This window comes from Falco biarmicus, chromosome 11, assembly GCF_023638135.1.
Source record: "Falco biarmicus isolate bFalBia1 chromosome 11, bFalBia1.pri, whole genome shotgun sequence".
NCBI classification, from domain to species: Eukaryota; Metazoa; Chordata; class Aves; order Falconiformes; family Falconidae; genus Falco; species Falco biarmicus.
The window spans coordinates 8,593,861-8,620,167 of NC_079298.1; the positions used below are offsets into that span (position 1 = coordinate 8,593,861).

General features: G+C 51.7%; 1 protein-coding gene and 1 long non-coding RNA gene across 3 annotated transcripts in view; one reads left to right on the forward strand and one right to left on the reverse strand.

Annotated features, from left to right (window-relative positions):
- Window positions 1-26,307, forward strand: part of SSBP3 (single stranded DNA binding protein 3) — a 56,038-nt gene that overhangs the window by 24,077 nt on the left and 5,654 nt on the right. Inside the window, exons 5-9 of one of the 2 annotated variants that reach the window (XM_056355417.1) lie at window positions 12,918-13,007; window positions 21,094-21,174; window positions 21,978-22,037; window positions 24,180-24,246; window positions 24,354-24,430. In XM_056355417.1, coding sequence (XP_056211392.1) covers window positions 12,918-13,007; window positions 21,094-21,174; window positions 21,978-22,037; window positions 24,180-24,246; window positions 24,354-24,430 — 375 coding nt within the window. The remainder of the gene's footprint in view (window positions 1-12,917; window positions 13,008-21,093; window positions 21,175-21,977; window positions 22,038-24,179; window positions 24,247-24,353; window positions 24,431-26,307) is intronic. The other variant, XM_056355418.1, reaches the window with a different exon arrangement.
- On the reverse strand, window positions 5,991-9,514 carry LOC130156718 (uncharacterized). Its single transcript, XR_008824574.1, has 3 exons — window positions 7,831-9,514; window positions 7,682-7,750; window positions 5,991-7,568 (listed from the first exon to the last, which is right to left on the reverse strand). It is a non-coding gene; the product is annotated as an uncharacterized LOC130156718 (long non-coding RNA).

The window sequence follows — 26,307 nt, forward strand, 5'->3', positions numbered from 1 at the left end:
GATGGCAGTGCTAATGCCACTGGCTCGGGACGGTGGCATTGCCAGGGTGACATGGCAGGGACGGCACAGCAGGGCTGGCAGGGTGGGAGGTGTCACGATAAGGATTGCAGGGCAGGCCTGGCAGGACAGGGGGGTGGCATGGCACAGCACACGGTCCAGGCTGCCTGTACACAGCAGCTGTCAGCGCTGCTGCCTGCGCCTGCCCGGCCCCAGCCTCTTCCTCGTGGCACAGATGGTTTTAACACTTTCCTGGGCCTTTTTTTCTATAATTAACTCTTGTTTGCAAGTGGGAAGACACTTCTTTCCTTTTGGCACAGCCATCAAACTCTCCTCAGCGGTGCGCTTTTTTAAAGCCATCGTGTATCTATCCCCCAACCACAGTCTGTTGTTTTTACCAGGCTCTTTTATGGCTCTGGGCTGCCCCCCCCCCCCCATTTTCCCTGCCTTGCTCTTGCCTGGAGGTAAAATCCACAGGGATTGCAGGCAGAGGAGGCCCCAGCTCCGGGAGAGGAGTTAACGAATCCGGCCAAGGCAATACAAAAGCTGGTGCCTGGGGAGGGGGGAAGATGGAGGGGGCCCTTCCTTGCACCGGGAGCCTTTGAAACACTGGGCCCCCCCCCCAGCTTTGTGTGGCTTAGCAGGGTGCTGCCTGCACAAAAGCCTCTCGTCACTGCCATGCTGCAGCCAGAAAAAGTTTTCCCAGGAGGGGCCGTTGCCCACCAAAACGCCGGTGGGTGCAGGGGGCTGCTGTGGTTGGCACCCCATCCTGCTGGGACAGGGCAAGGAGAAACCCTGCAGCCCACCGGAGCTTTGCCAGCACAGCTCGGGCATCTGCTGGGTACCCCGGGAGGGTTGCACAGGGAGTGTCCTCTCCAGCTTGTACTGAGGCTTAGAAAAACTTAACTGGAGTGCCACGGGGCATCCTCTGCCTTTTGGGGAGCCCGGGGTCTGCCTGCGGCTCCCCGTGGAGTTTGGGGGTGTTCTGCTGCCAGGGAGGCAGGGGGCAGCGGGCACAGAGCCAGGAGGCTGCGGGATGCTCAGCTTCAGGGACTGGGGAGGGTTTGCCTCTGGGATGGGGCCACATCCTGGCGCCTGTGGGCATGTCTCTGTGGGGAGGAGGGTGCTGTGAGGGCCGTGCCAGCGGTGCAGACCCGCCGGCGGTGTGCCTGGGCTTGCAGCGGGGTGTTGCGAGGGCGGCTCTGGCTGCGGGGAGCAGAGGAGCTGCTCTTACCTATGGCTATCAAATGGTGGGTGTGAAAAAAAGAAAGAAAAAAGCGCATCGGGAAGTTTTTATCAGCAGTTCATGGCCATGACCACCATGCCCGTCCCCTCCCTCCGCTCATCCTCCCTCCTTCACCCCTTGGACTCTGCCTACCCACTGTCACCGAGTTTTCCCCCGTGCTGCCAGTCTAAACAAGATCTTGCAGTGATGCTCAGTGCTCACATTGCGCCCTCCCCCTCTCTGCTGTCTGAAAGCCTGGGGCTAATTTTTTTTTCCCCCTCTTGCTCTCAAGACTTTAAGTTTTCCTGCCTCACGTACTAGTTTATTGCTGGGTCAGGGGGCAGGGGTTTGCATGCTGGTTTTATAGGGTCCCTCCAGAGCTGGCTTCAAAAAGCTTCCAGTTCATAAATGGGGGGTTTGTATTAACCTCCTCGTTTTGACAGGGAGAGATGCTCTTAGAAGTGAAATAATTAATGTTTTGTAAGCTTTAAGGGTAACATAGCTCGGACTTTCATCTAACCAAACCACTCCGTGAGCATGCCAGAAAAAAGAGCCTAATTTAAGAAAACCAACATTTTTAATCAGAAATCCTCCCCTAGCCTGATGTGCACCATGTCAGTTATACAGCCCAGGGGGGACTTTTCGGCAGGGAAGCCCAGCAGCTCTGGGGTGCCCAGAACGCGGCTGCCCCTGGTGCTGAAGCAATGTGGGGAGCTGGTGTTAAGGTAAATAAAATGTGGGGCCACTTAGGAGCGGTGTTTCCTCGGTAGGGGTAGGTGAGAGAAAGCAGGGCTGGAGGCAGGGTGGTACAGTGGATTCCCTCCTGTCCCATGGTGATGCACCTCTTCTCCTCCAGAACATACCCAAATGGTTACAATGCTCTGGAAATTAAACTGTTCCAATTCACCCTCCTCCTCCCAAAAAATCCCAGCCTACCAGGGAAGATCTGTGCCCCCTTCAAGATGGCTTAGCCCCTGGCTTTTTTCAGCTGTGGAGAAAGCCACCAGTTCTTGGGAACAGCACTGAATTACATGCTGGCTTACATCAGATTTACTCCTCCTGTCCTTTGCTCTAGCTGCTCCATTAATTTTCAAATGCCTCAAGCAATTACCACACCTGGGAAACAGTATTTTTGGGGGGCAGCACCCACAAACAGCTGCAATAAACCCTGCTTTTAAAAAAGCTGTGGGGGAACAGGCATGGGAGCTGTGCTCGCCTGGGTTTAAGGAGGATTTTAGTGTGAATTTCCATCAGAAACCACGTGTGCGCAGCAGTTGGGAGCATCTCCTGGGCAGCTGCGGGGGATCGTGCACCCTTTCCTCACCCATTTTGAGGTCCAGAGCGCTGCTTCTGGGGGGGATACGGGGTGCAGAGGGGCGGCCGCGGGTGCTTTCTGGGGGCAGGTTTGGGATGTGAGGGCTCCATATGGCTGCAAGGGATTAGCCCGGAGGATTAGATGAGCGGAGAGGAGGGGAAAGTTGCTGCAATCCCGCCTTCCCCAAAAAGCCTCATCTCTGACGCCCGGCAGATGCGCAGGGATGATTTCTGGGGGCGATTAGCGCTGCTCTGGTTTTGGCTGTGCCCCTGGAGTCACGGCCCCGGTCTCTGTGCTGCCGAGGAGAGTGATGGCCATGGCCTGAGGCGGGATCCTGTGCTGGCGGGTGATGAGAAAAGCTGGGATTTTCCTCGTGCCACCACCTCGCACCCACGTGTTGCGTCTTCCCTTGAGCTTGGTGCATTTCAAACCTGAGCTGTTTGCTCAAGCTTTAAGTTTGCCCAGAGAGAGTGCCACGCCATGCTGCTGGGACAGACCCGCTCCCCAGGCACCAGGGACCAGGGAGCAGTGAGCCTGGGATGTGGCACTCAGGAGATCGCATGTGTTGTGACCTTACAGGTGGCCATCCGGGGCTCAGGGAGGGTCAGCAGCGCTGCTGTGAGATGCTGGGATGCAGGATGCTCTGCAGCTCCATACCTAGGCAGTAAAACACTGCAGGGATGCAGGATGCACTGCAGCTCCATAGCTCCGCAGCAAAACACTGCATGGATGCCAAGGTGCAGGATGCTTTGTGGCTCCTTTCCTAGGCAGCACTTCAGTGTAAAGCACTGCATGGAAGGCAGAGTATTTTTATCATTTTTAAAGCATCACCCTGGGAATTTCAGGTATTGTGCTGAGGCATGATGGCTTGTCTCCATGCACACCGGTAAGGGCGTCACTCGGTTGCAAAACCCATCTTGCTTGGGATTGGGGTTTACCAACAGCTTTCCTTGTGGCACCCCAGTGTTGCTGTCCCAGCAACAGCCCATTGAGGGCTGGGCTGGGTCTCAAAGCACGACCGCAGGTTCATGAAGGCATTCCAACCCATACTTGCTTCTTGGGATGCATCAAGGGTGCAGAAACCTGGTGGGCTCATCATGCCAATGCTCCCAGGAGGGTGGGTGCTGTAGGGTGGGTCCTATAGGATGGGTGCGATTGGGTGATGGGGAGGACACAAGCCCATAGCCATCATTGCTACCAAGTACAGCAGTTCTCAAAATTTGCAGTAAGTCCATCCATCCTGGTTAATTTAGGGCTCTGACAGGCCGCCCTGGGTCTGGTGGCAGTGGTGCCAGCTGCTCCCGTGCAAAGTCCACTGCCTTGCTCCCCATCTGCCTCGCCAGGGTTTGTAGGAGGTGCTGGACTTTGTACCCACGCAGCAAGTCACAGCCCTTATTTAAGTCAGCTGCCCCCTCTGCCTCAATTTAAGGCATTGACATCCCTCCACTAGTGTATTTAGTAGAAGATGCTGTGCAGAGGAGGTGCTACAAAGCATCTTCAAACATCATCAAAGCCACTTTTGTTAAAAATGATATTTTTTTTTGTTAACCTGCCGCTTTGTTAGAGAAGGGGATTTGATTTTTTTTATTACACACACATATATATATATATATATATATGTATAAGGCTCGTTGTGGAAAAACTTCACTTTTCACAGATCAGCAGGCAAATCCATCAGGGGCCGCTGCAAGCGGGGCCGGCTGCTCGGCCACCTCTGTAGGTACACAAAACCCGTTTGAACGCCTGCGAAAGGTTACGGCGGCGCTTTTCAAGCTTTTTCACAGGCGTTCAAACGGGCTTTGTGTAATTACACGAAGATGGTGGCCATCAGCATCTTGTCAGGGACGGGCAGATGGCGTTCACCTGCTCTGGACCAACTTCTTTTGCCCTTTGCCTTTGGTGTCGGGGAATAATACCAGGGCAGCTGCTAGCAGTAAAATAGGCTTAAGCAAATGGGATATTTTGGCATTCAAGTGCATGACAAGAATGGGAGTATTTGCATTAATTCCCTCCTCTCTTTCCCCGCGGCGGGAGAGGATGGAGAAAACCGGGATTTTTTCCTGCGGGGTGGAGACGGGTCCTGTTGTTTTGCGGCTGGACTGGGGGTGGGAAGTGCTGGGTGCCGTGCTAGTGTGTCCGTGCTCCATCCCACAGCATCCCAGTGCCTGAACAGTGAAATGGAGATTTTTCTGGGGAGGTCATGGTGTTCCCCACTGTATGGCAAAGGCAGGTGCCAGTGGGGGGGTGTCTCACCCCCTTCCCTGGGTCTGGATGATGGTTAGGTACTGGGCATCACTGGCTCCCCGTGCAAACTCACAGCTTATTTTGTATTATTTTTGATTGCAAACAGCACGTAATGAGATCGGCTAGCTGAAATACAAGGTGACCAGAAAAAAAAAAAAAATGGAAAAAAAAAATATTACTAATCTATGCCCATCTTTAATGGGGAAATCGCTGCCAGGCGCTTGGTGCCTTCGGGGTGTTCTGCGGTGCGCCGGCTAGCCGATGGGATTGGCAATATCCTCGTTAGTTGTTAGTAAATCCTTTGGACAAGATACGACTATGTGTTTTCAAATGCACGTGGTGCAATGGTGCGGTGTTTTTCTAAAGCCACGGATTATATCTTTTTTTCCTCTTCTAAATTAGATTAACAATTTAAACCTAGCTTTCCTCATAACCCCTTCCAAAATTTCTTTGGCAATTTCTGTCTGGAGGAAGGCAGAGGAGTGGTGGATCTGTACAGGCACAGGGAAGCAGAAGTCTGGCTGCCAACACCAGCAGCCTCCCTTGCACCTCATCGCCAAATTAGTACTGTTTTTTCGAGAGGGAGGCAGTATTTTTCTTTAATCTGAGCTTTTCAAAGGCCGGTAAAGGAGAGGACTTGCTTTCAGCTGCGGTGCTTAAGGCAAGGACAGAAGGCGAGCCGGTGCACGTGCTGACAAGCACCCAGCCATGCAACCCCACATAATTATACCCCGACAGCAGCAGCGCAAAGTGAGGGGCAGCACGGGGAGTAAGCTCCCATCTGCTTTAACTATCACAACTTTGCCTAAAACTCCAGCAAATGACCTCTCCTGGCAGCTTTGCTTGTGGGGGCTATTTTCCTTTGGGTTCTAAAAAGAGTAATATATTTTAAAATCTGAAATTAACCACTACGCTTTGCATAAAGCTTGTGTAGGTGCATCAGGAGCAAATCCAGGGGGAACCGCCAAGTGTCCGGTACAGGAGAAAATACAGGTCGGCAGTGCAAGGAGCTGGGTGGCCCTAGGTAGAGCTGAGCATCCTGCGCTGATAGATGAGCGGTAGATTAATAGTCCTAAGCAATTGCATGATCTAATGAAAATTTTATATAATTATTTTATATAACTTTTTTGGCAGGTGGACCCTGAAATGGATGGTATTGATTGCTGGAAAAGAGCCTGGCCTGTCTGTTGCTGGAATTATTAGAGGAGAATTGATAGTAATTAATACCTGTGTATTTACAGCATTTTCCAGGCTGCTAATTGCACGGGACCCATTTGAGCTATTTGGCAGTGGGGAGGGTTCGTACACTGGTTTTGAGGTGTGGGCTTGGACATGGGTCTTGTGCTGGGGAAGATGCCAGCAGTGGGAGAGATGGGACTTGCGGCTTCACCTTCTCTCTGCGCTGGGGATGGGGGGACTCAGGGATGCCTGTGGCAAAGCATCCCTAAACACCAGGGCTGATGGGGCGCAGCCGACCACGCGGTGTGAAGCACCACAGCATGTCTCTGCAAAGCCCTTCCTGCGTCAGGGGAAGCACTACCAGCAAGCCTGGCTTAACTTCCCAGAAGTTTCCCTTTGTAAAACTTTCTGTACACACGCGCGTGCAAAATCGAGCCTAATTGCATTTAGTCTGGTTTACACCTCCCATCCTTATCCCACCCCACCCCCCGCCCTTTAATTCAGTTGCTGTGAAATTTTTGCAGCCCTGCCAAGTTATTTCCTTGGGATATATTTAGAGAAAGCCAGCTCAGCAGAGCGCGCTGGGTGTTTGCGTAAGGATGTTTGTAAATGTTAGCAGGAACGCTGTCGGGCTGGTGGAGCAGATGTCCACGAGATGCTACCAAGAGCCTTATTTACAAACTTGTAAATGACTGAAGGGGTTTCCTTCCCGGGGATAAGGGGGACGCGGATTTAAGAGATTAAAATCCTATTGTTTCGTGGCTGGAGCTGCTGTCTCAGATTATCCTTTACAAGGGCGGGGGGAAAATGCCCTGTATTAGCTTGAAACACCATTCAACTGTTGTGCCCTTTTTTTTTTTTTTTTTTTTTTTAATGTTTAAAGCTCAAGGAAAATATAGGGCTGGGGATTGTTTCTTTCTTTTCAAAGGAGGAGAAGAAAAGTGGATGAGCATGGCTGTTCCCGGCCGGGTGTACGCTGGGGCTTTGTGTGCTGGGGCTTCCCGTGCCGGGCGGCTCACCGGTGGTGTGTTTAAAATCAGCACAAAAAACTTGTGCTATCATAGAAGTATAATTAATCTGAACTTGTATGCACAGCATGTGCCCCACGGGAGCACGGTGATGGTGTTTGGGTGGCTCGGTGATACTGCTACAAGCCCATTTAACGTGGGGTGCGTTTTTTTTATACCTTCCTTTTGCCGATAAACAAAGCTTCATCCCGGTCTCCTTTTACCTTATCTTACCCCAAGATAAGCTAAAACCGGTTTGTTTTGTCTCCTGGAGCATCCAGCCAAGTGGCTTGCACCAGAGGAAGCAGGACGGTCTCGGGCGTACCCGGGCTGGGGTGCACAGCCCCACCACCACCCCGAGCCCACCCGAGGGGCTCTGTGAGCACTGTGGGTTTGCAGTGGATGCCCATGGCTGGTACGTGGGCTGGCAGTCACACTCACATGAGCTACAGCAGGCTGGTGTTTTATTTATTTTCATGCACGTTGATGCAACACAGATGCTGGCATCGACCTGTGGAGGGGACTGATGTAGGAGAGCATCTGCGGGCTGGGTCCAGAGGAAGCGGTCGGCGTGCCATCCTCCTTGGTGTTAATCGGGTTACTGCGAGGTGTGGGAGGGTTCTATTATTAAATTTAAAACCTGGCTATGTAAGATGAAGGCAGCTTTAACAAGATGAAAAGGCTTAACTGGAGTCCAATTAAATTCCGTATTACCTGTTTACGCAGCCTGCTTAAGTCCTGACCCACACGCTGATTTTTTCCTTAGGCTCTAAAGCCTGTGCTCTAGGCGAAAAAATAAAATCAAAGGAAACGGACAGATAACAGATCACCTACATGTCCCAAGCATCCCCGCACGCTCCTACTGGAGGCAGCTGCCCTCGAGTGCCTTGTGCCGCTTCTGCTGTGTCTGCAAGGTGTGAGATGCAGCCAAAATCTCCTGGTCCACTCTTCTCAAGAGGCGAGCAAGGGCAAAACCATCTTGAGCCAAAAAGCAAATGTCCAGCCATCCTTAGTTTGGTTTTAGGTCTGTGCCATGAAGGTAATTTTGCCCCCCACCCCCCCATCTCGCTGCTGGGTTGGTGGAGGCTGGGGCTGGCAGAGTGGCCGGTGCTGGTGGTGCTTCGCACCGAAGGAGCATCCTCTCTGCTGCCTGCCAGCGCTCTGCACCACTGTTTGGAGGTTATTTTTATTTCTAAAAAAACCCCAACGTTTAGTGAAAGCTGCTGAGCAGCTGCCTGTGCAACCCAAAGCTGCTTGCCCGGAGCGTGCGGTGGGGACACGGGCTTGCATTTAACAGCAGAGTAAACACTGCCGATGGGAACCTGGTTTTCGTAGTTAATAGAAACCATCGCTTCTGTTGGTGAGGCAATGACGGGTTTGGGCGGGTGGCGAGCTGGGGCTGGGCTGATGCCCTGCCACCCCGCAGGGTATCACCTTACTGGGAGCCTAACAGGGCGGGGTGCAGCACCGTAGCCCACCTTGGGGATGCTCCTGGAGGCAGCTCAGGCTTGCCCAGCAATGGGGATGAGGAAGAAGAATCCCGTTGCAGCATCCCAAGGGCTGTCATGCAGCAGTGCATCCAGAAAGCTCCCCAGCTTCCCAAACCTTCCCTTGTTGGCTGCTGCCTCTTATTATCGGGGGTACCCCGGGGCTGGAGGCAGTTTCAGCCCACCAGCTGTGCGTTGGCAGCTCTGGTTTTTAAACTCAGCCCCCAAAACCCTCTTGGCCTCGATGGTGCCTCACGGCTCCACTCGGGTCGAGCCTGCCACAGGGCGGGGGGCAGGAAGCGGCTCGCCGCACCCTGCGCTCGGCAAACCTGCACGCCTAGCAAAGACCTAAACTCTGCGTTAAAGAAAGTAAATAAATAAAAGCCCCGGTCCGCAGCTCCTCCCAGGGTTGTGGGACGAGCAGGGATGAGTTGTGTTCCCGGCTCAGCCAGCCTGGAACAAGTGGCACCAAAATGCTGGTGTTGTGGCTGGGGATGCCGGGGATGCTCCGGGGCAGCCGCACCGGTGCCTCTTCCCTGCCGCTCTTAAATGCAATTAATACAGTGGAATAACCTGGATTCTTCCTAAGGATTAGGTTAAGAAAACAAGATTGTTAATAGCCCTTTTACATCCTACGTAGAATTTAGCTGAAAAAACTAACTGGTTTGGCAGTGCAGCCAAACAGCGCGTCTTTTCTTTTTCTTTTTTTGCCCTGTTTTTCCCCCATAACCTGATGCCAGCGGTCCTGCGCAAGCAGGCTTCTACTGATAATTCAAGTGCCCAGCCCCTGGCTGTGCTGTTTTGTCCGATTTCCATTGCCTCCTGACCTCCATCCTTCTTTATTTGCAAAGCTATACTCGCAGGCAGCAGTAATAAATCAATTAATGACTCTGATGAATCGTTTAATGGCTGACAAAATAACACTACAGTCAACAGCTTGGATCTCTACAGCAGTACCAGAAGACGCTGGTTGACTCAGGGTAGGGAGACGAAACAGAGACTGTTAGCTCAATTAGTGCAATTAGTGTGCGATTTAAAGGCTTAAACGGCATCTGCTGGCGTACCGAGCCGGTGTGTTAACTGAGAGCTTCGGTTTGGAAGCGAAATGCAGCAATCCAGATTGTCATTGCTCCGCTGGCTTCCACCAAAAAGGGGGAAAAAATCCAACATATGTGGGAAATTTTTTTTTTTACATACATATATATATATATATATAATGTGTGTGTGTGTATGTATAGCTATATATGTGTGCCCCAGGAACACATGTATATTTATTTCCAGCATGGAGCAAATTTACCATCTAATAAAAGGCAAACGAGCTGGCATGCCGGCTGTGCCAGAGCTGTCCTTGCTCATCTCTGGCAGTGGTCTCTGGCGTGCTTTGGTGGAAGGAAATTTGGGACAGTGCATGCCAACAGGGGCCTTCGTGCGGCGGGACGTGCTTTTGGTTCAGCACCAGCTTGGACATGGTGGCACGGCAGGCTTCGTGCTCCTGCACCACTGCCCATCCGAAGCTGGCTGCTGTGGCACCTCCACCTTGCCTCTGCCTGTGCTGGGCGGGTTGGGGGCTTTTAGATATTCCAGTGAAAGGGGCTTGGCAGGCAAACTGCAGCCGAAATCTCCCAAGTCCCTTAAAAGAGTTTCTGAGCCAAAATAGTAAAAATAAGCCAGGTGGGGGGAGCTCGGAGGGCAAAAAAACTCCTGGTTTACTGGGAGCGGGTGCTGGAAAGCCCTTGGGGTTTACGTGAGGACCCTTAAAGTCTGGGAAAATTGTTTCTGCTGTCTTTTTCTCCCCCTTTTTCTTCCTTTCCTTTTGTGCCATATCCCAAGGGTTTTGCAGAGCTCTGCAGCTGCAGCTGTGCTCCCATCGCTTCAGCAGGGCTAAAGGTGCCTCAGTGTTTACCTTAGCAGCGGTGATGGGGAGGGGAATAAAAAAGAAATAAAATGTCACTTCGCAGCCTTGTAAATCATTCATCAAGGGCTGACCAATTTGGCTCCCATCCTACAATGTGCTCAGGGCACTTGCGGGTTTTTAATTACCGAGTTCTGCCAAGCGCCACATGTGTGAGGAACTTTAAATCCCTGTTTACGCCGCGAAGGCATAGGTGAGGTTTCGGGGTGTTTAACGCGGAAAAATACTCTGCGGTTTTGTGGAAAAATGGGCATTTGCTTCAAGATTTTCTTTGGCTGCTTTGCCCTTTTCCCTCTGCTCCCAGTTGCAGAGGGAGGGAGGAAGGCAGTGCACTTTCCCCCTGGATCCCCAAATAACGTGTCCGTCCGCGCTTTCCACCACTTTGGGATCCATTTCGCTTTGGGAGATTCCTCCAGCAAAGGATTATGGTGTGCTGGAAATCTCTTGAAACCATAAAATATCACCTTGGCAGCTTTATTGCAGTGCTCGCCGCCTTGGGAGAGAAGCATTTTGCGTGATAGAGGGTTTAATAAAGGAAATTCCAAATGGGCTCGCTGCAGTTTGGGGCTCGGTCTTATATATTTTTGCATTAAGAGCCGTCATCTGCTTTGCAGAGAAACTGCAATATGTTCATGGCCTTGGATTAAGATTTGGTTTTACTTTTATAGCTGACCCACTTGGGGGGATGGAGGGAGGGGGAGAACTGGGTTCACTCCCTCTCCCGTCTATTTTTGCTGCCGTCTGATGTATAAAAAGAGCCTGGAATGGGCAGGGTTATTTTTCCTGCCAGGACTTTTTTTTATTAGCTGTAAAAACACTCAGATCTGGCCGTTGTTGTGGGGAAGGCTGCTCGGGATTCCTTGTTCAGGGGCATGGGGGGAATGTAGCATGGGCTGTGCTTGGGGGCGCAGGACCCTGTAGCCATGGGGGGGACCCCGGTTACTTGGCAAAGGGGGTCTCTTTTTGGGGAATCAGCCTGGTCTGTTGTCTCTGGCACTTGTGGCTCAGAGGTGCTGGGGTAGGAAGAGCTCATCTGGCATGGTCCTGGCCTTCATCCCGCATCCTGCACACCGGCTCCTACTGGAGGGAGATGGAGGGGGCACAAGGTATGGCCCCCAGGAAGGCACAGGGCAGCAGTTAGCCTCATGCTTTCCTGCCTCTGCAAGGCTTTCTGGTCCAGAATAGAACCATAGAATCATTTTGGTAGGAACACCTTTTAAGATCATCAAGTCCAACCATTAACCCAGGACCGCCAAGTGCATCACTGAACTGTGTCCCTAAGCACCAAATAGATTCCCAAACAAACATGGGGATCCCACCTTGGCAATAACAGTCCTTAATAACAATCCTTCATTTTCTGGGCTGCCCCAGGTCCTGACAGCCCAGCTTCCTCGCTCTGCTCACATCTTGTGGCTGTCAGTGCATCGGCTGCGGTCGGGGGCCAGGGTTGGCTTGGTTGCTGTTGGGATACGGGATTTGGTGGGGTCAGGGTGCTCCAAGCTCTGGGATAAAACCAAGGCTGAACAGGCTCACATGTACCCCATCTGCTCATGAGGTTTCCTCAGTGGAAAATTTTTCCACCCATTTTTTTTCATGGTGGGCGATTTTCCTCGGCTCTGCCACGTGGTTTTAGGTGGGTAAGTCCATTGCAAAAATTTGCGGAAGGACTAGTTCAGTGATCTAGATCCAGTTTGTGTCATTGAGGCTGCCTTGTATCTGCCCTGGGAATGGGGCTGTGTTTGGTGATGGGTAAACAAGAGTGCACTTAGCGGCACAGGTACCGCCCCAGCCCAGCAGGGATGGGTTGCCAGCAGCGGTCTTCAGGGAAAGATCTTTTTCTTACATTTTCCTTCTGGGTAGGAGCCTTCCATCACGCTGGTGCTTTCCCAGCACCGCCAGCACGGCAGCACGGCAGGGGAGTAAATACAAAATAGAGATGATGAGCAGGGCCAAGCAAGGTGTCTGGGTACCCCAAGTCCGCCCCGTCCCTCCTCGTCAGGGCTGAAGCCACTCGGGTGGCTCGTCCTGGGGAGAGCCGAGGGGGAGAGTGACCCCGCAGATCGCACACAATGGATGTGGAAATCCATAATAAAGCCTTGGCATCCTGTTGGGGTCAGGGAAGCCTGGTTTTTGGAGGACAGAACTGAACTAGCGAGTTTGCAGGGGGAGGTGGGGTAAGAGGAACATTTAAGAAGCCTCAAAACAGCTTCTGCCTGAAGTGACACGTTGGATGAGGCTTCTCGCTGGATTAGCAAGACCAAATGCCTGGGTAAATGAATAAATAAGCCCCAGAATTATCCCTGGGTTTTGTGCGGCCATCTTCTCCGTGGGTGAATCGCAGAGGCACCAGCCCCTCCGGCTGTGAGCATCCTCTGCTTGTTCCCCCCTGGGGGGAAGATGCTCAGGGCACGGGGAGCAAAGCTGGGGGCTCTGGAGGTAGCGGGCAAACTGACTCAGTGTGGTGTGGCAGGAGAGACGGCTTTTGTAATGTGTTTTTTTTCCTAACTCCGACTCAAACCCACCATGTTTGTCCTGGTTTTGTTCCCCGCAGAGCGCAGCTGCCGCCCCAAGTCCCGTGCTTGGAAACATTCCCCCGAATGACGGGATGCCCGGGGGCCCCATCCCGCCCGGTTTCTTCCAGGTAGGCTGCCGCTCCTCCCGATGCTCGCCTCTACACCGCGCACGTGTTTGCTTACGCTCTGGGTGTCAGCACTGTCATGCCTGTGTTTTTTTTTTTTTTTCCAAGGAGATGCTAGGGAAGCAGCATGCCCACGTAGCTGACCTGTCTAGGAATAACTCGTGTTCTGCTGTCCTTCCACGTTTGCTTTCTATTTTTTGTGGCCTTAAAGCAAATTTCTTTCTTGCTCGAAGAGGTTACTGTGTATTTACAACCAATGGTTTTTTTCCAAAGCTGCTTGGTTTGTGTTTGGGTTGGGATTGTATTTGTTCTCCAGTCCTAACAGACGTGCATAATTGAAAACATTCTGGATTTTGATTCCTGAAACTTTTTCCCCCTCCTCTGGTTAACCGCTTGATTTTTTCCAAATGCAATCACTGAAAGCATTAACAAATGCTGGCTGCGGCTGCAGGCAGGAGCGGGCTCCAGCCAAGTCCCCAAATGCCGTGGAGGCACCTTGTAAGCAAATACCTAGTGCAGTCCCCTTGCTCCTTCCTTCTCCTGCACTCTGACCGAGGAGGGGGTAACGTATGTTTGGAGTGACGCTGGTGGAAAGGATCTCAACAAGCGCACAGAAAAGGAGTTTTTAATACTTGAACTGTCTGGGGGGGTTGGGTTTCTCTGGGATCTCTGCACGGCATGGTTTGCAGCGGCATAAGCTCTCGGTACGTTACAATATTCCATCTTGAGGAAGAAACACTTGTTCATGTAACAAATGGGATAAGAGTTGAAAGGAATATTTGTTTTGGCAAGCTGGTTTGGTTGTTTTTTTTGGGGTTTTTTTTTTTTATCTGGGCTTGTGATTTGTATATGGGAGAACTTCTCGGACAGTAGACAGGCGGACTCGATAAGGCGCTGGTGATTTATTGTGGCGATATCTGAGCCTGATATCGCCATTTGCGCGTGGATGGGAAGGGGGAAGGAGGATCCTGTCTGTTGTTGGTTTTGGGTTTTTTTTAAGAGAGATCCCATTTCCTGAACATGCTTCTGACAAAGTAAGAATATCCGATACAGATCGGGAACCCTAAAACAGGCGAATCTTGTAGCAGTGCTCGGCGGCACAGGGTGAAGCCAACAGCAGAGATGCTATCTTGCAGGTCATAGCTGCTGCCAGCAATTCGAGTGCCAAGCTGCTGCTTCCAACAAATGTGTCTCCAAAAGTCCTGATCTCGCCCCGCGGTGGAGCTGACTGTCCTTTGGGGCTCCTGCTTCACACAGAGCTGCGAGGGCTGCAAAACTGGCACGAAGTTAGGGCAAGGCTTCAAGAGTATGGGTTGGCTTTCCCTGAGAGGGGAAGGTGAGGAAGAGGAGTCACATCTCCCCAGACATGCTGTGCATGCTCCCGTCTCAACTGTTCCCGTTGACAGCCTCCAAGCTGTCCCTGCTGCTTTCCTTTCTGCCCTCCCCTACCATTTTTGCACTGAGGGTCTGATTCAGGAGCAAACAACCCATCCTAGTTCCCTACCTCTCATGCGGCTGGACCAGGAGCCGCTGGGGAGGGGGGCTCAAAAGCAGCCCAGCTTTCTTAGGTCTGTTGGTGGGGAGGGTCCTAAAAACCCCAGCAGAAGTAATGGCACCAGCGCAGGTGTCGTGCGCAAGGATGCTGCCCATACCCAGCGCTGCCAGAGGGAAGGGAGGACGGGCGCTGATGCATATGGCTTGCATGTGACATCTCAAGAGCCTGTCTTTCCTGAAAGCCCTTCAACATCTGGTTTCTCCTCCCAGCCCTGGGGACGGAGGGGAGAAGAAAAATCCCACCTTTTAACACAGTCTGAACATCGCCTCCATGAAAGCCTGTCTGATTTATTGCAGGTGCTGGAGCTCATTCCAGCTTCAGGAGATGCTGGAGACCAGCTTTTGCAGAGGTGGGCTGGAGGCTCGGCAGCGAGCCGGTTGCAGCTTGGGGGCAATTTCCTATCTCTGTAGGAAATTAAAGTGCTGAACTTCAGAGGGCAAAACCAAAAAGGTCACAGGAGATGCAAAGGACTTCTCCCTGACCCTTGGTGTGCTAACCCTGGGAGTGAGTGAGGTTCCTGGAGGTACCACCTTGGCCGGTGCCCTCCTCGTGCCAGGAGACCAGAAGATGGAGAGGGCTCATGGGGTTTCAGCATCTCACTCTTCTGCACCATAGTGCAGGCACCAGGGACCTGAAAGGGATATCCCTGAGGGTGGCAGGCATGGGTAGACAGGTTTTGAGAGGGTTTAGAGGGCCTGATCCTGTCCTGGCATGGTGGGGCATCACACCGGGAGCCGAGGGGGGAGTCACTAGCAAAGCTCAGGTTGCAGAAGCCCTGTGCTGCTGCCCTGGGGGTGCGTGACCCCACCCCCCCAGGCCCCACACATTCAGATGTGCACCACTGTTTGGCAAAAGGAAAAAATCATATGGATCATTCCTGGGAGCTAGTGGCTCAAAAACCCGTGGGAGTAAGCTTGGAAGAGAAGTGACGTGCCGGGAAGGGGAGAAGAGAGGAGGAGTCCAGGCTGCAGTGCCCGTCCGCCGTCTTGCAGGGAGAGTCCCTTCCCCGTGCCGGGCTCAGCAGCGGCCTTTGGGCTGGGTGCCAAGGGAAACGCAGCCTGCAGAGTCTCCCAAAACCTTCCCAAATGGATGGGAAGGGAGAGGCCCTGGACACCCTTGGGTTGCCAGGGCATTGCTTGGTGCCAGCCCATGGCACGGCATTGGGCTGTGCTCCGGACAAAAGGTGGACAAAAGGTGGCTGGGTTGATGACCGACCAGCGTGGGTAGATGCTTTTATTTAAATCTCTCTCTTTGTCCCATTGAGATAAGCAAACAAACCCTCTGCTCATCCTCCTAAAGGTCATCGGAGGCGTTCCTGCTTTTGTTTTGAAAGCTGGATAGATGCCGGGGTGCAGATCCCTCAAAGGACGGGCAGGGGGGTGCCAGGGAAATGTAGGAAGGAGAATTAAAAATTGCAACCAATTAATACCACACCTTCTGAACACTAAATAAATGTGCGGGGGGGCGGGGGCGGGGCAGGGGGCAGTCAGCAGCCCCCACACTGTGGCCGTGCCTCTTCTCCCCAGTGCGAAGTCCCCGCACCGCCCCTTACCCCGCACGCTGATGAAATGGAAAGTTGACCATAAATCAATGTCGGCGGCTGCGTTAGCTATGCATCAGCGGCTCGGCGCCGAGATGCACCAAAACAAAGCGCCGGCTGCTCGGTGTTCCCACACTGCCCCCTAATGCAGACAGACCTCGGGAGCCAGGGAGGACGGGGGGGCTCTGGAGCCCAGGGTCTCCCCCCGCCCCCCAACATCCCCTGCCCTCCCCGCCTCTCCTCCCTGCATCCTGGGGTGCATCTCTTTGGGTGAGGTCGCCCACCGCAGGTGAGGATGGTAAAGCCAGGGGCAATAGGAAGGGGTCCATGTTGTCCTGCTCCCTCCTTGGATGCCACCATTTTCCCCCTGCTCAGCTGTCCTGACGTCTCGGTGGGATTTGCCACTGCTCCACGGGTGCCACCAGCTGTGGTCAACCAGCTCCGGCAAGGCGGCACGAGGACCACAAAACCAGGCTGCCTTTCCCAAAACCCTGGGGCAGAACTCAGCCTCAGCCTTGCACCAGGCAGGGTTTGAAGGAAGGTGGCTGACGAGCCGAAGGAAAGCAAAAGCAAGCATCGGAGAAAGTTGGGTTTTTTTTTTTCTGGAAGTTTAGTAGGATGCCCGAGGCTTTTGTACCGAGCGTCTGGAGCATATGGTGGGATTTGCAGTCAACTTTCTCTTGGGTGCTCCAGCCAGATGGAGGTGACTGTTCTTGGCTCCGGCTGACATGGGTTTGTTTCCTGAAGAGCTTGTGTTAAACATATTCCTTAAAACCAGGCTTCTGCAGTTGGGAGCCCCAGCTGCAGGCAAGGCAGAGCTCCTGCCCACGGCTGCCTTCCGCTGTCTGCGGGGGAACTTGGCCCGCCTTGCCTTGCATTGCTTTGCCTCGCCTCTCCTTGCCTCACCTTGCCTTGCCTCGTCTTGCCTTGCCTTGCCTCGCCTTGCCTTGCCTCGCCTTGCCTCACCTTGCCTTGCTTTGCCTTGTTTTGCCTTGCCTTGCCTTGCCTTGCCTTGTCCTCTCTTGGGAAGGTGCAGTTGGTCCTCACCCGGCACCATGCACTGGAAGGTGACCATGGTCTTCCTCTTTGAAGGCACCTGGAGCATCTCTCCTAAAGGCTTCTTCAGAGGTCTTATTTTTTCATTGACAACTTGCAAAACTTCCCTCTCCTTCGGTAGAACTAGAGCTCCTGTCCAATAAACGCAGGCGCATCTTTAATTAATATCCATCTAATTTATTTTAGTATGTTCTAATGTCAAAACCAGTAGGTAGGGGCAGGTATGTTAAAACACTAAGGTGCCTTCCTATTGCGAACTCTTAAAATCGTTGGTGTCTTGTGGCAGCGATGCTTTGCCTCCTCGTACCATCCTGCATCGGTCTGCCGCCCCCAGAGGTGCTTGGAAATGTTTTTAAATAGAAAAACTCCCCCATTAGCTGAAAGTATGTAGCCCATAAAACATGATCCATTTGTGGTGAATTACGCTGGAAACATAAATTGACACACGCAGAGCTATGATCGCTGGTGCCATTTTCCATCTTTAATATTTTACAAGAAGTTTGAGGAGTCGAGCTCATGAAAGACAGAGTGGAAATAACCTGATCGCCTGGAAACTCCCTGTGGAAGGCAGCAGTGGCAGCAAACTTTGGTCGTCTGGTGGGCCAGGTTGGACTTCTAAAGTCACCATAGTGTAGAGGGGGGGGAGAAATGAAGCAGGGAGGAGGTTGGGGCACGGAGAGCTGTTGGAAACGGTTTCCTCGAATGCCATTTTAGCTGTTTGGAGTTGTGTGTTGGGTTTTTTCTGAGGCAGCTACAGGATGGGGAAAATAACCCCCTGTGCCAGGCATCCAGTTCTGGAAAAGAAAGAAAAAATGAAGGAAAAAAAAGAAAACTTGAGAGATGATGTGGTTTCTCTGGTTGAGGAGAGCAGTGGTCTTGAGAAGAGAGTGAATTAACTGCAGGGCAGGTCCTGCTCGCTTGACATGGGGTGTCCGATGGAGCTCTGCGGAGGGGATGCGGCTCCAGGGCATTTGAGATGCAAAGGAAGCAGGACTGTGTGTGTTCAGCTTCCTCCTTTAACATCACTAGTTAATAACTGCTAAATACACGTTTTTTAAGAAAAAAGGGTTGTTCTATTGGTTGGAGCCCACATGTCATCTCTGCAAAACACTTGTCTCAACCGCCGTGATCCATCGGGATCATCTGCCACTTCCTCTGCAGCGAGGGAAACCTAGGCAAAAAAGCAACCGATCGGGCGGGCGTTCCCAGCCAAACGTGGGTCCCGGCCCTGAAACATCTGCAAGTATTTATGGAGATAACAATATCCAGAGGGTCTGCCTTTCTGATGGAGCAGAGCAGCCGTGCTGGGAGGGGGCCGCAGCGCTTGCAGCCCGGAGCAAGCGTTTCAGATGCTGCTGCTCGTTGCTGTTTTGAAAAAGCAAGAAAAGAAGGAGAAAAAGAAAAAGAAAAAAAGTCCCTGTCGGCTCCTCCCTGCCTGCCGAGACATTTGCATGAGCTGGGTGTCTGCAGTCACGTTATCCAGAAGTCTCCACCGGGAGCGGTACCACATGGGATAATGCAGCTGCGAGGATGCAGCGGTGCCGAGCCTGGAGCATCCCAGGGAGCAGCCTTGGGGCGACAGGGCAGTACCACGCAGCAGGGGAAGGATTCAGCGGCACAAACAACTGATGCTCTCCACATCCAGTTGCTGCGGGGGATTTTTCTCTGGTGAAGATGCTGCGGTGTCTTACAGATGCTTTTTCTACAGCTACCAACGGCTACCTGCTCTGAAGCTCTGAATGCAGACCCAGAGCATCACCTCCAGGTCCAGCTGGGGTGCCTGTAGGTGGCCACATCCCCCATGCATTTGATACCTGTTAACTCCACACCTTCACATGCCAGGGGAATATGAGAGGGAGGATGTCAGGGGTTTAACCACGGCTTTGGTAATTTCACGTGGGGTTCTGCGTGCCTGCCCAGTATCTGGATAACAGTGACCTCCCCCTCGCAGCGCAGCAAGGCAGGCGCTGTGCAGGACCTGTTGACCCTTGCATTGATGGCACTTGAGGGTTGGCCTCTGCGAGTCCTGGATTTTCCCTTCTGCTGGGTTTCCTCACTCGTTCACCTCTGCCCATCTTGCCTATCCCAAATCCTGCAGCTGTGATGCGTAGGAAAGGCTTTGGTGGTGGCCAGCCCTCGTTGGGAGATGCTGTCCTCCATGAACCCATGGTGGGAGGTGGCCGCTGCTCCTGGTGTGCTTTGCGTCGCGCAGAGTTAGCTGCCGCAGAAGCAAAAATAAGTCAAGTTTCTTGCAGAGGTCTTCTGCTAAAGGAGGTTGATGCTACAACTGGGACCAGAGAGGTTTGTCTTCTCCACTTTGGTGGGAGGTGGATGGAGAAGACAGTTTTGTTGGCACCAGAGGGTTGTCCTGAGCTGTTGTACCTTCTTCCAGCCCAGGTTTGCCAGGCAGCAGGGGCAGGGGCTGGTTGCCTTCAGCTCCTGGAGGATAAATAGTGGTGTAAATGCTGGGACTGCATTTCCCGGGTGCAGCATGGCTGGAGCAGAGAGGCTGGCAGGAGGCTGTTGGTTTAAATCTGCTTGGCTGCGTCTTGCTGCCGAACCGTTCAAATAAATTAACAAAAAAAAAAAAAAAAAAGAGGGAAAAAACCCACCCTCTTACTTTATTTACATTGCACTCAAGTTTCTGCCGTACAAAAGATTTGCAGGTGCAAATATGTCCTGCCTTCATTAACTTCCCCTCCCTTTTTAATTTATGTGATTTCAATTTTCCTTCCCTGTACTGTTAATTAGGGGACCCTCTAATCAGTACCATTATCACAGTGGTATTCATGTTTAGGAAAGCTGCTAAACAAATGCTTGCAAAATTGCTAAATGGCTAATTAATGTCTGTTAATTAAGAAAATTGCTCATGGTAACAAACCATGCCATTGCTGGCAGCAGCTAGAAGGCGAACACTTGTTGAAATTAGTAACAAGGCAGGTAGAGAACATCTGCTCCGGCGCCGGTCCTGGAGCCTGCCGTCGCTTCCCATCACCTCCTGACAAAGCTCGTTTGCTTTCTCTACCAATTACACCTCCTTTGACTCAAAAAATACTTTTTTTTTTTTTTCTTTTCCCTTTCGTTAACACGCACCGGTATATTCTTGCACCAAGCTCACGGTTTTTCCAAGCAAATTTTCATTTTGGGCTTTTAAGGGAAATTAAAAAAAAAAAAAAAAAAAAAAAAAAAAGTGGGCGTTCAAGCCCAAAATGTCAGCGGCTGCTACACTGCAGCCTTAAACCTGCACCGACTAATCTCTCCTTTTTTCCCCTAGACATCCTTTCTTTGCTCGCAAGCCATTTTACTCGCATCCTTAGGGAATCCACCTCGAGGAAGGATGTTGCATCCATACGGTCTGGCGATGCAGCCCGGGTTGTGCCGGCCAAACGCTGCCCAGGCGCGAGCCGGGACGTGCTCCTTGTCCTCTGCGCTCGCTCCAGCACCTCCAGTGAACCACAGTCAAAAAATAAAACAAGCCATAAACCCCGGAGGTGTTTGCAACCTTTGTGATGGGAGAGGAAAAAATGATATTTTTTTTTGGTTTGGGGGTGTTTTTTGTATTTCCCCCAACCTCTCTGGTCCTCTCCTGCATATTTTTTCTTCCTCGTTGCACGACCTTGCAAAGTGTTTCCCTGTGTGTTTATCATTGCAGACTTGGTTGAACTACCGGACCGTTTACTGTCAATGTGGCTGCTGTATTTTGACAGATGTTCTGATTTTTAATTTTTAATTTTTTTTTTTGCATATATCATTATTCATTGTTCAGCTACAAATTAATAGAAATTCAATTAAAAAGAGGAAAAAAAAAAAAAGGAAAAAAATAAAAATGGGATAAGTGACTCCCGGACAAAACAGGTCCACCCGTCAATCCTTTTTTTAGCTCTTTCTGCGCTTTCATGTGCTAATCTATAACCTCCTTCTACTGTCTGACCTCACAGGGACCGCCTGGGTCACAGCCCTCGCCACACGCACAGCCTCCACCCCACAATCCTAACAGCATGATGGGACCCCACAGTCAGGTAAAGACACTAGTGATGGGTAGGGCTGTGAACCGGGACGTGCGCTCGATTTGCCTTTTTTTTTTTTTTTCTTTTTTTCTTTTTTTTTCCCCTCTATAAACATGCTGGGCAGTGGATACCCGCTCCCCCGGGGAGCATCCCCCCGGGCACCCCAGCTCCAAAGCAAAATGGTGGTTTTTTCCCTTTTTTTTTCCTTTTTTTCTTTTTTTCTTTTTTTCTTTTTTTTTTTTTTTTTGGATGTGAAGTTGTCAATGGACTGAGAAGTCAATCATGGGTATCAGACTGTTTTACCTTCCCAAGGTAGCCTCAGAAATTTAACTTGATGTGGGTTTTTAAGCTTCTGTTAGTAGCAGCAATTGTGAAAGAAAAAGTAACTTTAAGTCTTCTTTTTTTTTTCAGTACTTAGCATTGGGGGATTTTTTGTGTGTGCGTGTCTGTATGTGCTTATTTGCCACTTTTTTTAATATATATCTCTATATATTTAAACTTGAACAGTATCTAACACTCAGGGTTTCCCATGCACTAATTTTAACAGCCTCACCTAGTATTGCTGATGTCAAACGCTCTCAAACATTAAGTCTACAGAGAAAATGTTTAAAAAACGGACTCCGGACACCTTTTTTTTTTTTTTTTTTTTTTTTTTTTTTTCCCTTTTGAAACTTAACTTTTTTGAAAAGGATGTCTCCAGAAAAAAACAAAACAAAACAAAACACCAAAAACAGTGTGTACAGTCTAACCGGCGTGCGTGGGGAGCGTGCTGCCCCCCGCAGCTCGGCCCTGACCTCCCTTTTGTGTCCCTGCAGCCGTTCATGTCGCCGCGCTACGCTGGAGGTCCCCGGCCCCCCATCAGGATGGGCAACCAGGTACTGTGCTCTCGGGCTCCGCACCAGCAGCTTTCCTGAGGGTGGCTTTTATCCAGGGAGGGGGACAAGGGCCAGGTGTCCCGCAGATGCTCCATGGGTTGGGATGGCAGAGCATCACCTCCCTCGGGCATCCTCCGTTTTGTTGGTGCTGGAGCATCAAACGTCACATAACTGGTTTATTTTCATTTTATTTTGAGGTTTGGGTGCATCCAGGGTGTAAATGGTGGTGGAGAACGTGCTGCTTTTTATTGCTGGTGTTTGCAGCACGGCCGTACTGTGCCGTGTGTTCACTGCCTGGCTGGATTTTCCCTGCAATCACAGAAAATTAAAGTGATGGAGATAATCCTGCTGCTGGGTTGACCGAGCGCTTAGATCAGCAGCGGGGTCAAGCGGGGCAGGTCACTGCTGAATTTTTTGGGTTGGGTTTATCCTCTTATCCCAGCTTAAACAAGGGCAGTTTGTTTCTGGCCTTGTGGATGGAGGCTTCCACCCCACGCGCTGCCTGAATTCATGGCCTTTGCTTGAGGAATTCGCCTGGTTCCCAATGATGCCATGCAGATCCGTGGGGTAACGACCGAGTCAGAGGTTATTTGTCATTAAAGGGAAATTAAAGGAAACCTGTCATTCCTTTGAGTTACAAAGGTGACTGTGCAAAAATTATCTTGGGGAGCTTGGTTTTGGGCTAACGACATTATTTTATATATACATACATATATATATATTATATATATATATATTATTATATACTACATATAGCTTTTACTAGCAGAAAGAGCAGGGTAGTCAGGAGATAGGACATAGCAGCTTGCTTTGTGTTTCTGCTTGTTGGATTTGAGACCTGAGTTGCTGGAACTTGCTAAATGATGGTGAGACAGCTGAGACGTTGCTGAGGAAGACTCGGGGGCAGGGGGGACTGGTGTAGGACCCTCGGTTGAGCTGGAAGAGCCCCGCACCCACAGCACTGGTGGCTGTTTTAGCAAGGTGTTGATGGACTGCACCTCCTCACGGGACACTTTAACAGGACCCTGTCCTGCTGTGGTCCCCAGCTCATCCCAGGCACTGCTGGAGGGGTGAGCACAGTGAGCTGGGGCAGGCAGGGGACCAGTTTGGGGAGGCTGCTTTTGCAGCAGGGTCAAGTAGCCAGGATTGGGTACAGTTAATTGGAAGGATTTAATTTGTTTTCCCCCCAACACCATGTATAAAACAGTTTGTACCTACACAGAGGTAGGTTAACCTCTGCTGGGTAAGCCTACGCTCGGCGAGGTTACAGTCGCATCCAGAGGGACAAGAGGAATAAATAGGCAGGTGGGAAGGTCAGGCAGCAGAAGTGTAAATATCCGTCTCTACAACCCCCCCTGGTTTATCTTCCTCCTGCTGCCAGCTTCCAGGCTGCAAAAAATTGGGGCTGGGCAGATTGTGCCTCAGTGCGGCCGTGCACACCCAGAGCCTCCAGCAGTGGGATCCGTCGTGTGTCAGCATTCAAATGAAAGGCAGCACTGTAGCAAAACTGTTTACAGTTTGCTTCCCCCAAGCAGATGGTATCTGCGTTTTTCTCCCCCTTTATCTGTTTGGAGCAGCCTTTGAACTTTTAGCCACGCTGCCTGAGCAGAGCGTGGATTTGGGGAGGGGGAGCATCCGCCTTCCCCTCTGCCTGCATGGGGACAGGTCCAACCCTGGGCTGCTGCAAACAGAGCATCTCCCTGCTGGCAGCTGGTGAATCGCTGCAACCTGTACAGTTTGGCCCTGCCACTGTGTAAATACCGGAGAGCCAAGCTGCCGGTCTCCTTTCCCTGCCAGCTTTGACACCTCTGCCCCACGCAGCCCAGGCTTTCCCCCACTCCCTAAAAATACGGCAGCCTGATGTTGTGCGGTCTGTGGGGAGGGGAGGAAACACGGGTGCCTTGTTTGGTTTTTAGAGAGTGTTTGCGAAATGAAAGGGGAGGCAAACACCCAGAGGCTGTAGGAAGATGGCTGGGATGTGGGATGCAGCAGGATGCAGGATGCTCGGGCAGCAGCAGGCATCCCAGGGAGCCCACTGAGGAGCCCACTGAAAGCCTAAAGCCTCGACCCAAATCTGTGTCTGTGGGGCTGCATTGTAGCCATTATTATTATTTTTTAATCTTCCTCCCCTTGTTTTCACAGCCCCCGGGTGCCGTTCCCGGTACACAGCCATTGCTGCCCAATTCAATGGATCCCACGCGACAGCAAGGTAAACGCAGTGAAGGAGGTTTGAACGTGAACGTTTCTCGTTAGATCTTCATTTGGGACCCGAAGTGGCTGCTGCACTGTGTAACGCCCCTGCTTTCCTCCCAACAGGGCACCCTAACATGGGCGGCCCCATGCAAAGGATGAATCCCCCGCGAGGGATGGGCCCCATGGGTCCCGGTCCACAGGTAAGCCCCGCGCCAAAGAGCATCTTACAGCTCGGCAAACTCCACGCGCCATCGAAACAACCTCCGGGGGCTCAAAGGGCTGGGAGTCCCCCCCCCACACCACTGCCACGTCCCCCCATTAGTGTTAATGCGTTTTGCATTAGTCTCGCATCTGGGAATCCCTCCTTTTCACATGAGTGAGGTCTTCAGAGCTCATTAAGGGTATTGCAGCCTCCCTCCTGCCCTTCTGTGAAAGGGGATGGCACTTAGCGCCGTGCCGGAGCAGCCCGTGAGTGCATTACGCTGCCTGCCTGGGAAATAGTTACGACCCTAACAGGAGGAAAGGGAAAGGAGGCCTGCATTAAAAATAAATAAATAAAAAGAAATGGCAAAGATCCCTTCAGCAGGGGAATAAGGCTTGCCTTTGCGAGGTTCCCATCCACCTGCCCCTCCTGCTGCCTGCTTAAGCTCTCCATCTCAGGAAGGGGGGGGGAGTACACTCGTGGAATTAAGCAGATCTGGGTTAATATATGCTGTCTTTCCCTTGATTCACTTTATGGAGTGGCTTGTTGTTGACTCACTGCTGTTTGTTCCTTCTACGAGACTTCAACACCAGATTACCATATTTTGGTTGGAGGTTTATCCTCTCTGCATCATCGCCTACGTCGAGTTTGTAGCGCGAGGATCAGAGTCTGTCAAGAGACAAGCGGGCGCGCTGGAGTTTTGTTTTGTTTTTCCCCCAGAGACTGTTGAGATAAGTGAATATTGTGTAAAGAGGGAGTTGTGTCATCTCTTTTTAACACCAGCCTGAGGATGCTGCTCAGGGATGCCCAGCCATCTCCGCAGGCACCCGGATCCGTCCTAGGGCAAGGGATAAAAAAACTTGCACAAGCGTCATTTCACAGACAAGCCCTCCAACAGCGCCGCCGCTCTGCTTAAAATCCTCCTTTCCTGGAGGATTGCACCCAAAAAACCCAGCATTTGTTAGCGTGTCCTGCGCCAAGGCGAGTGGCGGCGGTTTGCCTGGGGGAGGCTGCTCGCTTCCCACCTGCGAAGCTCGCCATGAAACTTGGAAGCGGCGAGCGCGCGTTGAGCGCCGCGTGGGATGGCGGCAGCTCTGGGAGCCGGCAGGAGTTGTGAAATGTTCAGAGCTTTATTTTTGACTCTGCCGTTCCCTGTGTACCTACATTACGAAGAGGATTTTTGAAAGGCAGCCTTCCCCTGGAGAAGCGCTGGGCTTCCCAATCTGGCACCCACGGGGTGCTGCCTCCCCGCAGCCACCCAGGGACCGGCGCCTGTGCGGGCAACCACGAAAAATGCCGAACCAAACCCAGCAGCCCCTCACACCTTGCATGCCCAGGGTTTTTTTTTCTTGAGGCTTTGCATCAGGACCTTCCCAAGTACTGCTTAAATTATTCCAAAGGGCTGCAGAGCATCCAGCCAGGACATCCCAGCATCCAGCCAGGACATCCCGGCATCCAGACAACAGCCACTTATTATGCACCAACAATGAATCATCCCTTGCAGCCCATCACCGCTGCCTTTTTTTCCCTTTATAGTCACAGTTTTAGCTCTGCAGAAGCCAGAATTAGGTTTGCCACTGCCTCTGTGAAGAGGGTTTTTAGCTCGCTGGGTTTCAGCAGTGTCTTGTGGGAGCCCAGCATCCAGGTCGCTCGGCACAGCTGTGTTCCCTCCCCACCCTCCCCAAGCATCTTTCAGCTGGCTTCGTTTTCCAGCCTTTCAGCTCCAATTAAAAACGCTGAGCTTTTTTTTTTTTTTTTTTTTTTTTTCTCCCCCAAACAAGGGGTTTGATGCTGCTATTCAGTCTAAATGGCTGGAATTTTGATCAATTAAGGACTTGCCAGTAATTTGTTTGGGGAAAACCCTTTTCTGCTTCT